At 49.1% G+C, this 16,152-nt stretch overlaps 1 protein-coding gene across 1 annotated transcript; it reads right to left on the reverse strand.

The window, feature by feature from the left end:
- Positions 1-530: 530 nt before the first annotated feature.
- PROK2 (prokineticin 2) lies at positions 531-14,403 on the reverse strand. Its single transcript, XM_062200204.1, has 3 exons — positions 14,323-14,403; positions 10,252-10,377; positions 531-635 (listed from the first exon to the last, which is right to left on the reverse strand). Exons 1-3 carry the CDS (start codon positions 14,401-14,403, stop codon positions 531-533), a joined length of 312 nt encoding a protein of 103 aa, XP_062056188.1.
- Positions 14,404-16,152: the final 1,749 nt, after the last annotated feature.

The following is a 16,152-nucleotide window of genomic DNA, read 5'->3' on the forward strand; positions in this document are numbered from 1 at the left end:
ATGCGTCACTGCTCAGGGAACCAGACAAAAAGCTCACTTCTCTCCGCGATGCTGCCAGTGAGACAGGGCTACACTTCACAGGGCCAGAGGGGTGGGAAGGGAGACGGAGAGGGACAGTGAGGGCTCACAGCCCTCCGAGGAGAGGTCAGGAGACCCAGAGGGGGTGCTCAGTGCGCTGGGGCGGGGGTGAGGTGGAAGGGCTACGAAAGAACCCTGCTGTGACAAAACATCACAGTCTTCCTTGTCTCCTATTTGTGGAAATGGGTACACTACTGGCATCGAAAGCAGCCCGATCAAGCCAAAATACAAACCACTTGCATAATGCCTTGTACTTTCTGTTTCTATTCAGAATTAAAATTCCCTTCCAATGGAAAAAAAAAATCAGAAATCCAAGAAATCCAATGTGGCTTGGACAGAGGAGGAAGCAAGAGCATCTCTTTCTGGCACAGTGTCTGTTTTGGCACAATCACAAGAAACACTTGACACATACCATGTGGCTGTTCACATTCAAAGTTTCTACTCTAAAGTGATTACTTTCGGGCTAAGCAAATGTATCGGTTGAATGAAGTCCGTAAACAGGCCAAGCCCGGCAGACACGGGCAAGTGTGGTGCATCCGCCGCCCAAAAAACGGTACCTGAAAGACAAGAAGAAAACAGATGCTGAGTCGGGGCAGGAAACGTTCCCAAACCAAGCAGACCTTTCTTGAGATCTGTGAGGAGGGATGGCTGGTGCTCCCTGTTGTCCCTTCCCATTGCTACTCACCTTCTGGGTCGATACTGTAATCGCACCCATTCTACAGATGGGAGTCTGAGCAAACAGAGCAAGTCACACATGGAGAATCTGAAGCTTGGCTGGCAGTTTGAACCAGTGGGAGCACACTCCTTTGCTGCCTTTTTCTTCTTCTTGGATTTCTTTTTTGGGGCTGCCTTGTTACTGAAGAGCCCAGTATCATGGCCACAACCACAGCTATTCAATGAGCACATAGACATTCTGACTCGAGAAATACTTGCATAAATTCACACATGAGTGCACAGATGCCAGCAGTCAAAATGCTGGGGAAAAGCTTGAAGAGCCACAGAGGACAAACAGGGAAGGGGGCAAGCTCAACTTATACAAATGAGATAGGGGCCAGTGCTGTGGCGCAGTAGGTCAGGCATCCGCCTGGGGCGCCGTCATCCCGTATGGGAGCTGGTTGAGTCCTGGCTGCTCCAGTTCCATCCAGCTCAGTTGCTGTGGCCTGGGAAAGCAGTCAGTACAAGATGGCCCAAGTGCTTGAGCCCCTGCACCTGCGTGGGAAACCTGGAAGAAGCTCCTGGCTCCTGGCTTCGGACTGGCCCAGCTCTGGCCATCGCAACCATTTGGGGAATGAACCAACAGATAGAAGACCTCTCTTTGTCTGCCTCTCAAGTGAATAACTAAATCTTTTAAAAGACAATGAGATAAACCTGATCCCGCTGGCCTGGGGGTACCCAGCAGCGCAAAGCCAGCTTCCCTCTGAGCCACTCTAAGATCATAGCACGTGTGCCCAGGAAGCTGGGGTGAGGGGCATCAGCCAGGGACAGCGTGGTGATTCTCCGCACCAGTGGCAAGTAGAGGACACGCAAAACAAACGCGAGTCTCCCAGCACCTGGATGTTCCCTGGAGACAGCTGCACCCAGGCCTGGGGACATACTACAGCCAGTCGGACGGGATGGCTCCGAGTCAGGGCACTGTGAGAGAGGCAAGCTGGTACAGACTCGTGCCTCGCAGACCCTTCTACACGCATTCTTCCTGCTTCCCGGATCTGATGCCTCACTGTGCACCGCTCCAATGTGCTTCCTACCCTGGTCTGCCGAGAGAGGCCGCCCCACACCAGGGTTCTGGGGTGCGACGCCCCAATGCCTTCCACACAGGTGTCTCCAGGCAGTAAGGCAGGCCCTCTGCGGACAGCGGCAGAACCATTCTGGCCTTACTTTTGGGATGAACCCGATAGCATAGGTGCGGCTCTATGATGGCCCCACAACGTAAAGGCTGTGTTTGAGCCTTTTGGCGGGACTGTGTTCATAGTCTTCTTACCTCCTTTTCCTTTTTCTCCACTTCCTCTTTCTTCCCTCCTGCCTGCCATTTCCAAGATGGCTCTGGAAGGGCCAGGGAGATGATGGAGATCAATACAGGCAAAGGGAACGAAGAGAAGTGGCAGGGCAGGGTATGTGTGTGATGAACGGGCAGAGCAGGACATACCCAAGCCAGCCCAGTTTCCTCTGTCCTTCCAATACATCACTGGGGGCTCATTGCTTCCGAGGTTCCAACAACAGTCTACACAGAGGCTCGGTGGCCACTGGCCAAATGTAGACTGTGTTCAGAGTGGTTCTGTCGCTGTGTGAGTCCCAGGGTGCCATGCTGGCCGCCTCATTCATAGCCAACAAGATTCCACCAGAGGAGGTGGGTGCAGCCAGATCAGCTTAGATAATTACAAGCAGACAGGATGTGAAGCGATCATCAATGACCTTTATAATCCATTCTGACCTTGGGACTTGGAGAGTTCCTTGTTCCCCAAGCCTAAACATTTGTTTGCATGGGCCAGTGGGTTTCAGCAATGGGTGATTCTGTCCCCAGGGGACACAGGGCACTCTCCAGAGACATTTCTGTTTGCCATAACTGGGGGAGGGGGTTGTCATTAGCATCTCGTGGGTAGAGGCCAGGGATGCTGCTAGACATACAACCAAGAATGATCTGGCCCAAACTGCTGAGGCTGAGAAAACGGACTACAGGCACCAACATCCAAGGAACACGAGCCCGGAGGGACAGAAGCAGGCTGACAATGAGCATCATCTCAAACTGTCATAAACGGACACCTCTCATCCACCTGCTCGGCAGATACTCACCGAGCGCCACCAACGTATCGGCCCCTGCTCTGGGTTCTAAGCACACGGCAATGAGCCAGATGGGAAGGGCACCTCCCCAGCATGGAGCTTACATTTTAATGATGCAAGAACAAAGAGGAGGGCTGTCAGCCCTGTGAAAGCCACAGGAAAGAAAGACCCGCCCTGGGTCAGGTCTCAGAAGGCGGCACGCGTCTACAGCCCAGAGCCAGATTTCCGCTGTGTTGTGAGACCTGCTCAGTGGCTTCCTTCTGAAGCAAAGGGAGGTGACCCACTGGAGCCACCCAGCTAGAGACGGACAGTGCTCGGAGCCAGATAGTCAGGTGCAGCTCCGTCTTCCCCCAGAGCTGGGGGGAGGGGAACCAGTTCCAGCTGATGAGCTTGTAGCCCCTGGCCTGCTACAGAGAAGACAACAAGGAAATGCCTGTCAATATCTCCTCTACGCTTCCCCAACCCCTGCATGGACCAGGAATCCCCTTCCCTCACGGTCAGTGGGTAGCCATCCCAGACAGGTCCCGAGGCCTCCCCTCACCCCGCACAGGCCTGGCCCTGAGCAGACCCAATGTGATTCACGCCACCAAACTCAAGAGATGGATTTTTTTTTTTTTTTGACAGGCAGAGTTAGACAGTGAGAGAGAGCCAGAGAGAAAGGTCTTCCTTCTATTGGTTTATCCCCCAAATGGCTGCTATGGCCGGCGCGCTTCGCCGATCTGAAGCCAAGAGCCAGGTGCTTCCTCCTGGTCTCCTGTGCAGGGCCCAAGGACCTGAGCCATCCTCCACTGCCCTCCCGGGCCACAGCAGAGAGCTGGACTGGAAGAGGGGCAACCGGGACAGAACCGACACCCCAACCGGGACTAGAACCTGGGGTGCCAGCGCCGCAGGCAGAGGATTAGTCTAGTGAGTGGCTGCGCTGGCCAAAAAGATGGATTTGTTACAAAGCCCCTCATTTGCATGGATCCCTGGAGGGCCTAGGAGGGGTCCTGGTGGCGTGTTCACAAGGTCCCAAGTTTTTGCAAAACTTTCACCAAAAAAATTGCTTGTATTCTTTTTCATATCAAGGGCACCAAGACTATCTTAGCATCCATCTGGGTCTCCTGGGACTGGCTTTTAAGATTTTATTTGAGGGGCCAGTGCTGTGGTGTAAGTGGGTAAAGTCACTGCCTGCAGTGCGGACATTCTATATGGGCACTGGTTTGAGTCCCAGCTACTCAACTTCTAATCCAGCTCTCTGCTATGGCCTGGGAAGGCAGAGGATGGTCCAAGTCCTTGGGCTCCCTGTACCTGCATGGGAGACCAGGAAGAAGCTCCTGCTCCTGGCTTTGGATTGGCACAGCTCTGGCTGCTGCAGCCATCTGGAGAGTGAACCAGCAGAGGGACGACCTTTCTCTCTCTCTGCTTAATGCCTCTCTGTAATTCTGCCTTTCAAATAAAAATAAATCTTTTTTTAAAAAAATATTTTATTTATTTGAAAGGCAGAACAACAGAAAAGGAGGGAAAGACAGAAGAAGAGAGAGAAACCTTCCATCCACTGCTTTGTTCCCCAAATGGCCTCAATGGTTGTGGCTGGCCAAGCTGAAATCAGGAGCCTGGAATTCCTTCCAGGTCTCCCACATGCGTGGTAGGAGCCCAAGTCTTGGGGGCATCTTCTGCTGCCTTCCCAGGGGTGTTAGTAGGCAGCTGGATCAGAAGTGAAGCAGCTGGGACTTGAACCAGCACTCCAACAGGGGATGCGGGCATTGCAAGCAGTGGCTTAACCCGATGCACCATAACACCTGCCCCACGGGGACTGACCTTAACATAAGGACAGAGGGCACTGGGAGTCCCTCTGCACCCCATGGATGCCCCTTGCTCATTCAAACTTCCCTTTTGAAGATCCAGTGTGTGTTACTCCCTCCCTTCCCACGGCCTCTCTTAACTCCACCAGCTGGGGGCAGTCTGTCTCCTTGCCACATATCTGTGAGCGCCTGGTGACAAAGACCAGCTTCCCAAGTTACACAGGCCCAGCATGCTGGCCAGTTTCTTGCCTGACCACCACACTCATTTCAAGGTCAACACACATCACGTGACAAAGCTCACGGGTATGTCAGAGTCACAACTGCAGGAGAAAAACCTTTACAGAAGACGGATATTCAAACCATTCAGTCCAAACTCAATTTTTTTACTTTAGCATTGACTAAACACCCTGTCCAAAGTTTCTAATGGCCTGCAATTCCAACCAGCAAAGTCTAGAAGTTACCAGGGCAGAACACCAAGCACTTCTGAGAAAGCATGGTTCTTCCTCATTTGCAGTGGTTTTAAAAAAGAAAATAGCACTCATCAAAGACAAGGTGAGCAGGGATCTTTGGCATGGTGCAATTGTGCTGCACCGTGTGACTGTTTCAATGTCAGTATCCTGCCTGTGATACTGGATTATAGTTTTATAAAAAATTCCCGTTGGGAGAAACTGGGTAAGGTGCACATGTTGCCAAGGCTGGGAAAATCTGTATTAGACTAAAACATACTTATGTCTCTCTGCTGATCTGAACCTGTAACCACAGCTATGACACTACCTTGGGAGGTCACTGTTGTCAGTGGCTCCTGACATCTCAGATGGGAAAGATGAGGGAATTAGCATCTTACCCTTTTCTACCCAACTTGCACTGGATTTTTGAGTTACATTACTTCTTTTATTATTTTTTAAAGATTTATTGAAAGGCAAAGATACAGAGAAAGCGATCTTCCATCTGCTGGTTCACTCCCCAGATGGCTGTAACAGCCAGGCTAGACCAGGCTGAAGCCAGGATCCTGGAACTCCATCCAGGTCTCCCATGTGGCAGGAGCCCAAATACTTGGTCCATCTGCTGCTGCTTTCCCAGGTGCATTTTTTTTTTTTTTCAGTAGGAAGCTGGATCGGAAGTAAAATAGCTGGAACTTGAACTGGGCTCATACTGGATGCTGGTGTCGTGGGTGGCAGATTAACCTACTGTGCCAAAATTATTTCTATTTTAATTAATATGCATCAATTTTTAATTTAAAAAACTAATTTTCCAAAATTTTACTAATTTTACGTTCTGAAATTATACTTAAACAATGTTTTATCATAGGTTGGTTCTGAAATGTAAACAACTTAGTATTTTTTAAAATCTACTTTTTTTTTTTAAACAAATGAGACTCATGTTTTTACTTGAAACTTTTTCCTTTGCAAAAGGAAAACCTATTAGTCAATTTTTAAGATGAAGTTGAAAGGAAGAGAAGAGAAGACACCAGCACTGCGGTGCAGTGTAGGTTCAGCCACTCCCCGTGGCTTCAATGGCATCCATATTGGAATGCTGGCTACTCTGCTTCCAATCCAGCTCCCTGCACCTGTAGGAAGTGGGTGATGGTACAAGCACCTGGGCCCCTGCCATCCACATATAAAGTCTGGATGGAATTCCTGGCTCCTGGATTCATGCTTTAGCTGTTTGAGGGGTAAAGCAGCAGATAGAAGATCTCTCTCTCGCGCGCGCGTGCTCTCTTGCTCTCTTGCCTTTCTGCCTGTTGCTCTGCGTTTCAAATAAATAAATAAATACATCTTCATATTAAAAGACGAAAGAAAATGGATGCCACACATGTTTACAAAAAAATGGAGCAAAATTAAAAAACAAGATTGGCAGAAAAACAACTGTTTAAATTCATAAAATTCACAAAATAATAATCAACAAGTTAATAAAACAATGAATAATCATTTAATTAAGAACAAGACTAAAGTATTAACTTTTCATTAATATTAAAGTGTTAATCTCATAATTACACACTTCCAAAATAAACATTAATCAAAATTGAACTGAACTGACAATCTATATCGACTTTGAAAAGTATATTACTAATATTAATATTATTAATACAGTTATATTTTTTAAAGCAGGAAGAATTTCCTGTAGGCATGACTCAGTAAATCATCCTTAACTGTTGAAAGTGATCACCTGGGGGCTGGTGTTGTGGTGTAGTGGGTAAAGCCGCCACCTGCAGTGCTGGCATCCCATATGGGCGCCAGTTTAAGACCCGGCTGCTTCACTTCCAATCCAGTTCTCTGCTGTAGCCTGGGAAACCAGTAGAAGATGGCACAAGTCCTTGGGCCCTGCACCCATGTGGGAGACCCGGAGGAAGCTCCTGGCTCCTGGCTTTGGATCAGTGCAGTTCCAGCCACCTTGGCTAACTGGGGAGTGAGTGAACCAGTGTGAGTGAACCTCTCTTTGCCTCTCCTCTCTGTGTAACTCTGACTTTCAAGTAAATAAATAAATGTTTAAAAAGAAGTGATCACCTATTAAAATTACTATTGCTTTAAAATGTACTAAGAATGTAAGACAGTCTCCAGTGTGAATTATCAAGTATAAAAACTGTACAATCATAAAATGACAGCCCGCCGGTGACTGTAAACAGAAGAATGAGCTACACTCAGTTCTCATCCACCCACCAGATACTCTTCACTTTACCCACATGAGAGACCAATGACTCAGCCAAACAAAAACAGAAGAAGTCACTGTCCATTTAGTGTCTCCATTGATGCCATCTCCTAAAGAAACGCGAGGCTTCAGCACGGAATGAAATGCTGTACAAAATGTTCATGAGGATGTACTGATGAAAAACTTTTCAGTTGTTTTGAAGGCATAGTTGAGAGAGAGAGTCTGCAAGAAACTAGATTTTTTTTCCCCCAGAATAGGTAAATTTCATCCAGAACAAGCAACAGCTCTGGTATCTACTCTTGAAGTAGGTCATTGAAATGACCTTGGAACATATATTTTCAAGACAGAAAAATAACCAACATGAGAAGTTGTGAAACTGAGTTCTAGAAATACATTTCACAATTGGGCATCTGAATAGGAAGCTTAATGCAAAACCTTAGTTTTAGGACTTCCATTATTTTGTCAATTTTTCTATGAAAACTGTAACCTGATAAAGATTTCCTTATTAAGTCCATGACAAAAACAAATACTGATATTTGTATGCTCATAGAGATGAGAGAAGACCGATTAAGTTTACTTTCACAACTGACGTTGCACTAAACCTGAACTTGAAGTCGCCTGGGAACTGGGGAAACGACAGATTGTGGTTCTCTTTTCGTCATCTCAGCTTCGGAAAAACTCATCAAAAACGATCAGACGGTGCCCACTGCCACTCTAGGCTGCCATCGCTCACCCCAGCGAACATCCTGCCTCTGCTACCCAGACACACCAGCTTTGGTCCAACTGACCACGGCGACTATTTTCCTGTGGATAGAGTGCGCTCATGAAGACCACGCAGGTGATGGGTGTCAGAGAGAGAAGCTCCGCGTTCGCCCTCTCCACCTACAGCCTGTGTGACCTCAGCTGGTTACCCAACCCTTCCGTATGTGGGACGCGACACAGGCTTGTTGTCCTGAGAAGCAGGAAAACCACGTGTGGCTTAGTACAGGGGATTGGCGACAGGGGAGCGTGTAACAAGCGGCCACTGCTATCAAAGCAAAAACAGGTCTGCGGAATGTGTCCCTTTTCACGTGCTGTTTAGCAAACGGCCTCTGCGATTCTAGCATCTCAAGTGCATAAAGGCATGCCGACACTGTAAGACCGACAGCATATTTAAAGGAGAAGGCCAAGTGCAAACTTCTCTGAGACAATGACTTACATGCACAAAAGACGACCCACATCCAATAACGGTGAGGAGTGAAACAGGGATCCCTGCCAAAGGCGGCTGGGCCAGCTTCCCCTCCCTGCAGGCAGCTGGGCATTGCAGACAGGACACAAATGGTTTAGAGGTCCTTCTGTCTCAAGGTAGCCAAGAGTCGATGGTGCATACCACGTTCACAAAGGATGGTCTGGTCTTGTGTGGCCAGACCGCGGGGAGGGATGGTTGAAACAGGAAGCACTGCACAAGGTGGTCACAGGAAAACCAGAGGCAAACTTGGCCTCCAGACAAGGTCCAGACGACAGGAACCTGCAGCCCGGCTCATGGAGCTGACCCTCGGCCAGCGGCCCTGCGTGGCTCTCGTTTACGTTCACTCCACAAAATTCAAAATCATCAACGTCCTCAGGGACCGTGGACTCCAGGAAAAGTGCTTGGCTCTGTTACTGTCTTCAGCCCCAAATCGCATGTGATGAAATAAGCTGCAAGATGGAATTCTGCTGGCCTTGAAAATATTCCACCTCTTTCAAAGCAGGAATCCACGGCGTGCGGAGAGAACATCACGGAGAGACCGAGTTCTGCCTCTGACAGGCTACGTGGCCTTGGAGTCATCTCCGTGCCTCTGCACTGCACTGAGGAGGTGGTGCCAGGGGGAGGCACCGCAGCCCAGCCTCTCTGGGAATCGGTGGAGACCGTGGTGTGCTCAGAAGTCCGCAGTCTGAAGGGCTCTCTTGGCTCCCAGTGGCCTGCCAGCCACCCCTTCCTGCTGTGATGGGAACCTGCCTGACCCCTGCGGGCAGGCAAGCCTGCAACCCCTGGGGACACAACCTCCAGGGCCCCACCCAACCCTGCTGCCCCACTGCCAGTCACGTCTCTGACTGTCAATAACCTTTCCAGAGTATTGTTTGGGTCCTTGCGATATTGAGCTGCCAGATAAAAAAGTTAAGTTGGAAAAAACAGAGGATCATTTATGTCTGAAAGTGGGAACAATGTATCCTTGTAGCTACTGAGTCAAAACGGGAACCTTTAAGATTATAGGAGCAATTATATGAGCCATGATCTTCTGAAAACACACACACACACCAATACTTATTTAATTTTGCCTTACTGGCAGGTCTAATACTAAAAATCTTCTCAAGAATCATCGCCCTCTGACTTCTGCAAAGATGCCTAGTCTATTATACTCTATATATTGTGTGCTCTAGAATAATCTGTATTTTTGTCCTGAATGATTTAAAAAAAAATTTTTTTTTTTTTGGACAGACAGTGGACAGTGAGAGAGAGAGAGAGACAGAGAGAAAGGTCTTCCTTTACCATTGGTTCATCCTCCAATGGCTGATCCAAAGCTGGGAGCCAGGTGCTTCTCCTGGTCTCCCATGGGGTGCAAGGCCCAAGCACTTGGGCCATCCTCCACTGCCCTCCCGGGCCACAGCAGAGAGCTGGCCTGGAAGAGGGGCAAGCGGGACAGAATCCGGCGCCCTGACCGGGACTAGAACCTGGTATGCTGGAGCCGCTAGGCGGAGATTAGCCTATTGAGCCACGGCGCCGGCCTGAATGATTTTTTAAGCAAGGTCATGTGTTAGAAATTATTTTGGTAAAATGTTTCTGAGGCAGTGACAAGCAATGATGACTATCAAGGGTGGCAGAGGACACGATTACGGTTTCCATTGTTATCTTCTCCAACTTCCAACTCCAAACCCACCGCACCAGCCTTGGGATTAAGCTGCTGCAACATCAGAGAATCCCCGTGAACGCGCATGTGTATATGCTTACTTTACGAGTCAGTGGATGGCAGCTGTCTCCCACTTTGCCCATAGGTGTGCAGATCCTTATGCTCTTAACCCAGATGCTAACAGCACAGCACATGCCTCCACCACACTGGGGGTCCTTATCGCAGGCCTGAAATGTAATAAAAAGACAGCTGTGGTGAGAAAGATCCCAGCTAAGGAAATCTAAAATTAGCAGTGAAAATGCTCTTATAATATCTAAACACTATGGTTTTAATAATCACACATACATTGTTTTAAGTCCTGTAATCTTCACTTGTTCACACAGTTGTACAATAAAAGCTGATCAGAACAGACTTTTCCAGTTTTTCAAAATGGACTTAATAATAGCATCCCAACTATGAACATCTTAAATAAATGAGATTTCTTTTTAAAAGCTGTCTTTTTCTAGTGCTTTTTTTTTTTAATGGCTGAGTTGGCTTTGAACTTAAAGAGTGAGTCTCTATTATACACTATGAGTGATCATTAGAAACTATGTAAGTTGAATCCCAAGATTTTTATGACTATTAACTGCATCCATTGGGCCTAATCTGAGAGACTTAAATGGCCTCTACGTCTGAGCGCTCCAGGCCCACGAAGGCACCGCTGTGAACTGTAGAAGCGCTCGCTTTCTCTTTCCAATACTTGCATTTCAGTTCACGAGACTCGATGTTTCTCACACCACTGATTTGATTTTCATCATTTCCTCTTTGAAAAAAGAAGAAAATAGAAATCTCACAGCTTGAGAATGGACAGACCAAGACTTCTGCCTCCTGTGACGCTTCTTCCAGGTAAATACTTTGCAAAAATGATTGGCTAAGGCTCTGTGTCTGTGTCCATTACAACAGCAGCGGGACTGTGTCAGGAGATGCATCAGATTACGAAATACAGGCGACAGATGTGATGATCTACAGTAGTTACACAAGCACACAAGCACCTGCTCCCCATGTCAAAACTACAAATACATATCATCCAATAATCAGCTATGGGAGAATTCCTACATTCTACTGAGTAGAAATAAATAATGGAGTCCAAATTTATTTGCATGAAAATGGATCTAAAGAACTATTGTTCTTTCCTATGGACCTTTTGTTTGCACTGTGTTCAATAATTTGTTTGTGAAAAGGTAAAAACAACCAGTACTATATATCTAAGAGACTAAAATGTCTATAATTCAGGCACAAATTTAAATGTGCTCTTATTGAAAACAATTAAAACAGCAATTCAAAGTTATCCGCTTCAGAGACAGGCATATCTCAAAACCTACATAAATGGGCACATTCTTAGCATGATTTTTCATTAAAAGTGACCAAGTAATTATCCTGCTTTGCAGTTTATTTACCAACCTCATTAGGTTTTTTTTTTTTTTAGTCTATTTTTAAAGCAAACGTGTACATGGATAAAAACTATAATTTTCGGCTGGCGCCGCAGCTCACTAGGCTAATCCTCCATCTGTGGCGCCGGTACCCCAGGTTCCAGTCCCGGTTGGGGCACCGGATTCTGTCCCGGTTGCCCCTCTTCCAGTCCAACTCTCTGCTGTGGCCAGGGAGGGCAGTGGAGGATGGCCCAAGTGCTTGGGCCCTGCACCCGCATGGGAGACCTGGAGGAAGCACCTGGCTCCTGGCTTCGGATCAGCGCAGCACACCAGCTGCAGCGCACCAGCCATAGCGGCTGTTTGGAGGGTGAACCAACAGAAAAAAGGAAGACCTTTCTCTCTGTCTCTCTGTCTCTCTCTCACTGTCTAACTCTGCCTGTCAAAAAAAACCCAAAAAAAACAAAAAACAAAAAACCTATAATTTTCACCTTGGGTGTTTGGATTTTATAGTACGATATCTGAACATTTCCATTTTTCCAACTTTTATCTGTATGCCAGAAATTGTGTCCATGTGACCAGTGCATTCCAAAAATGGGGGGTCCAGCCAATGATCTTTTCCAATACGGTTTTTTTTTTTTTTTTTTTTTTTTGACAGGCAGAGTGGATAGTGAGAGAGAGAGACAGAGAGGAAGGTCTTCCATTTTGCCGTTGGTTCACCCTCCAATGGCCGCTGCGGCCGGCGCATCTCGCTGATCCGAAGCCAGGAGCCAGGTGCTTCTCCTGGTCTCCCTTGCAGGTGCAGGGCCCAAGCACTCGGGCCATCCTCCACTGCCTTCCGACTAGAACCTGGTGTGCTGGCGCCGCAAGGTGGAGGATTAGCCTGTTAAGCCACGGCGCCGGCCCCAATACGGTTTTAACAAATTTCAAAATACCTACATATATTACCAAAAAAGTCTCAGCCACTATTTTATTTCAACAGATGCTCAATACCCCAAATTCTGAAGCCTCACTGGCTCTTTTTGTAAGACAACCAAAAAGCTAGCCAAATCTCTTACAATTCAATCAGTCAGCTGGAGGTTTGACATCCTATATACCAGGGATCTACATAAGTCACTGAGGCTTTAATTTGGATCCAGATGGTTTTTGTCAGGGAAACATAACTACATTTTATTGTCATATTGGTTTAGCGAACGAGACTTTTTTTTTTTTGGTAACATTGAGTTACAGCAACAACAAAATAGCACACGTAACTACATAATAAGCACTGTCTAAACAGCTCTAAAAGTCAAACATGCTAAAAAAAATCTCATTTTTGTAACAAAAAGCTCCAGCTCTTGGAAAATTTACAAAGAATTGCACAGGTTTATATATTTTTAATTAGATAACTGTTTCCTAATGCCCTTCAACCTTAACCCCTTGTAGCTCTATTGAAATAGCTCCATCCTGGTCCTGTGAATGGAACAAAAAGATACTTTTATTGCAAAGGAATCTTGGGCTCCAAGGATTAGGAGAAATTGAAAATGAGCCAGCAGGGGAAGAGAGGAAAAAACTCAATCATGTTTCAATTCTCATGTATTAGAAAGACCCATAAAAACTTCAAAAAACAAAAAACCCATATGGACTATCTACTGACAAAGCTACCCACAAGTATATATATATATGCTTTTTTAAAAAATAAAATCCCTATCCTAGTAAATACTATTAAGCTTTTAATTATGTATTAGACAAGGGCTTTCAAAATGCTATCAACCAATTAACTGATAGACAGCAGTTTGATTTTCTCAAGATGATGAACACTTCCTTTAAAGTTAAAGGTTATTTCATTATCTACACATCACCGCTTCAAACACTGATATATTCCTTAAATGCTATAATGTGCATTTGTACCTTTTAAGTAATTTAATAAAGGTATAAAATAACTGCACTAAAACAGCAAGAAAAAAAGAAAAAAGAAAAAAGAGAGTAAGGCATTTGAACCAGGAAATGGCAGCGGTTTCGCACGATGGATGTACACGGACTAGACTTGCTCCGCTGTAAATTCATTCTTCCGACCCACACAAAGAGCGCGGACCTGGTTCCTCCTCGCCAGGAGGAGGAAGCCGCCTGCTCCTGGCGCGCGCCGCAGCGGCACGGCGGCCCACTCCGTCGTTACGCGGCAGCAGTGAGGTGCTTTATCAGGCATCAGAAATGGAAAACTTTCACACACGGGAACCGCCAGGCGCCGGCGAAGGCGAGCGAAGAACGCCCTGGGGCCCAGGAGGACGCTCCCACGACCGCTTCCCAAAGCGCGCACAGGGCCCTGGCCCAAGGGGTCTCCAAGGGCGCACCAGGGAGCAAAGGCCCTGGGTGCAGATTAACACCCCGGGGACTTGGAGTGCTCCCCCGTGGCATTTCCGGAATGGGTCGTCGCGAATGCAAGGTTCCGAAAAGTCCTTGAGGGGCCTGGAAGAAACTTCTTCCAGGTTCACAGGAAAAACAAACAAACAAACAAACAAACAAAAAAACGGCCTCGACCGAATGAGCCAGGCTAGGGGGGCGAGGAGGGGAGAGCACGGGACAAGGCGATGGGTGGCACTACAGTCACTTTTTCTTGCAGGGCGCACGCAGCGCCCCGGGCCGTCTGCGGACGCAAGTGCGCCGAAGGGCGGCTGAGGCAGGTGTCCCCGCGCCCCTCGCCTCCCTTCCAAGGGCACATCCCGGGTCCCCCCACTGGGCGCATCCCCGGCGCGCGTCGCCCGCAGACAGGTGTGCCGGGCCGCTTACCCCGGTGATCACCGCGGCGTCCCCGGCGGGGGGCGTGAGCAGCAGCAGCAGCAGGAGCGGGACGCAGCGCGGGCTCCTCATGGTACCCTGGGGACCAGGCGGCGGTGGAGGGCGGTTACGGGCGCGGGCCCCGGGCCGTGCTCGGTGGAGCGCGGAGCAGCGGGGCGGACAGTCGGGCGAGCGCGGCGGCTCCCGCGCGGTCGCGGCCGTTATAAAGCCGAGCCCCGCCGTGACTCACGCCCGGCAGCACGCGCAGGGGGCACTGCGCGGCGCCCCCGCGCCCCACGCGCACACGCGCCCTCGGCGGCCGCCGGCGCCCGGACGAGCACGTGTCGCGCCCCCGCCCCCGGGCGCCGCGCAGGCACTGCCCCCCGCGGGGCGCCCCGCTCCCCGCTGCCTTTCGCACGCGCCTGCGTCGCTTTTGTGGTCTCCTTCGCTGTCCTGGTTTCTCAAGCCCCACGTGCCCGGCGCCGAAAACTGGCGGGTCATTTGCTCCACAGATGTTTGGGGAGCGCCTGCTCCGTGCCGGGCGCGGGGAGCCGGTGGGGGCCGGGGCGCGGGGGCCGCAGTAGTTCCCCTGGTTTGTTCCTTTGCTCGGGAAGCCTACCCTGAACCCCCCAGGCACTGCCGCGGTGCGTGCGTCCCCAGGGAAAGGGCAGACCTCAAACCAGTAAAACGGGCGAGAGGAAGACAGGGGGGAGAACAAAGGGAGGGCACTCTCAACCCTAATCCCACGGTCCCCACGACGTGCAGGGAGTCGCCCTTCCAGCTGCGGGAGTCCTGTTCACGACCCTGTCTTGCATTGCAACGTCTGTTCCTGGCCCTAGACGCGGGGAGTTTTCCTCCCTCCCCAGCCTCAAGAGGGGCGGCTCGGGATGACGCCCGAGGTTAATGAGAGCCCTGGCCTCGGGTGCCCCCGCCCGAGGCCCCTTAAACCTGGGAGTAGTAGGCAGCGTTCCCGTCCTCACTCGGCAGGCCAGGAACATCGCCCTTCAGCGATGCCACAGCTCCACTCCACTTGTGTCAAACAAGGGCTCTAGGCCGCCCCGGCAAAGGAGAGGCGACGACTTTGTCCTCCCTCTGGGATCCCAGCCCAGCTCCGGGAACCTCGGTCTGTTTTCCGGAATCCAGCAGAGACCGAGGTGTGACCGCGCCAAATTCGCGTGAGCGAAGGTTTTGGGAAGCTGGACTTGCCCAGCCTCGGCCCCAGAACACCACAAACGGCACAGAAGCAGATGCGCCTTCCAGCGGCTTTAACGAGCGTAAGGAGAGTCGGGGCAGAGTTCCTTCCAGAGCGTGGGGCTCGCCCAGGCCACAGCAGTTAGAAGCAATGTGGAAGCAGGAGAGCAGGCAATTATCCCGATGTTAACCAGCTGAATGTGCAGCGGCCCAAATCTTTGAGTTTTGAAATCTTTCCTTTTTTTTTTTTCCCCCTTAAACACGTGTTTTCAGGTTTGAGAGACGTCCTAAAAGAGAAAGCACAAAAGGAATCAAACTCTTTTTTAACTTTGAAGAAACTGTTAAAATGGGATTCGCAGGAGAATAAGTGGAAACAGTAGCAAGTGACAGACGCATGGAAAGTCTCCTTTCCCAGTTGCCATGCCAACGCCAGCATGGGCGTGCTGCCGGTAAATGTAAAATCCAGTCCACGCGGATTTGAACATTCCTACAACTTTTTTTTTTTTAAATAGTCTATTTCATATTTGCTGGTCTTGAATGCCAGCTTGGGTATTCCTAGCGTCTCCAAGCATGGAAAACAGGATATGTCTCCGTAGGAAAAAAAAAAAAAAAATCAGGTTTCAGAAGTGGCTGGCTTCTTACAGGGCTCTT

Source organism: Lepus europaeus, chromosome 9 (genome assembly GCF_033115175.1).
Source record: "Lepus europaeus isolate LE1 chromosome 9, mLepTim1.pri, whole genome shotgun sequence".
Lineage (NCBI taxonomy): Eukaryota > Metazoa > Chordata > Mammalia > Lagomorpha > Leporidae > Lepus > Lepus europaeus.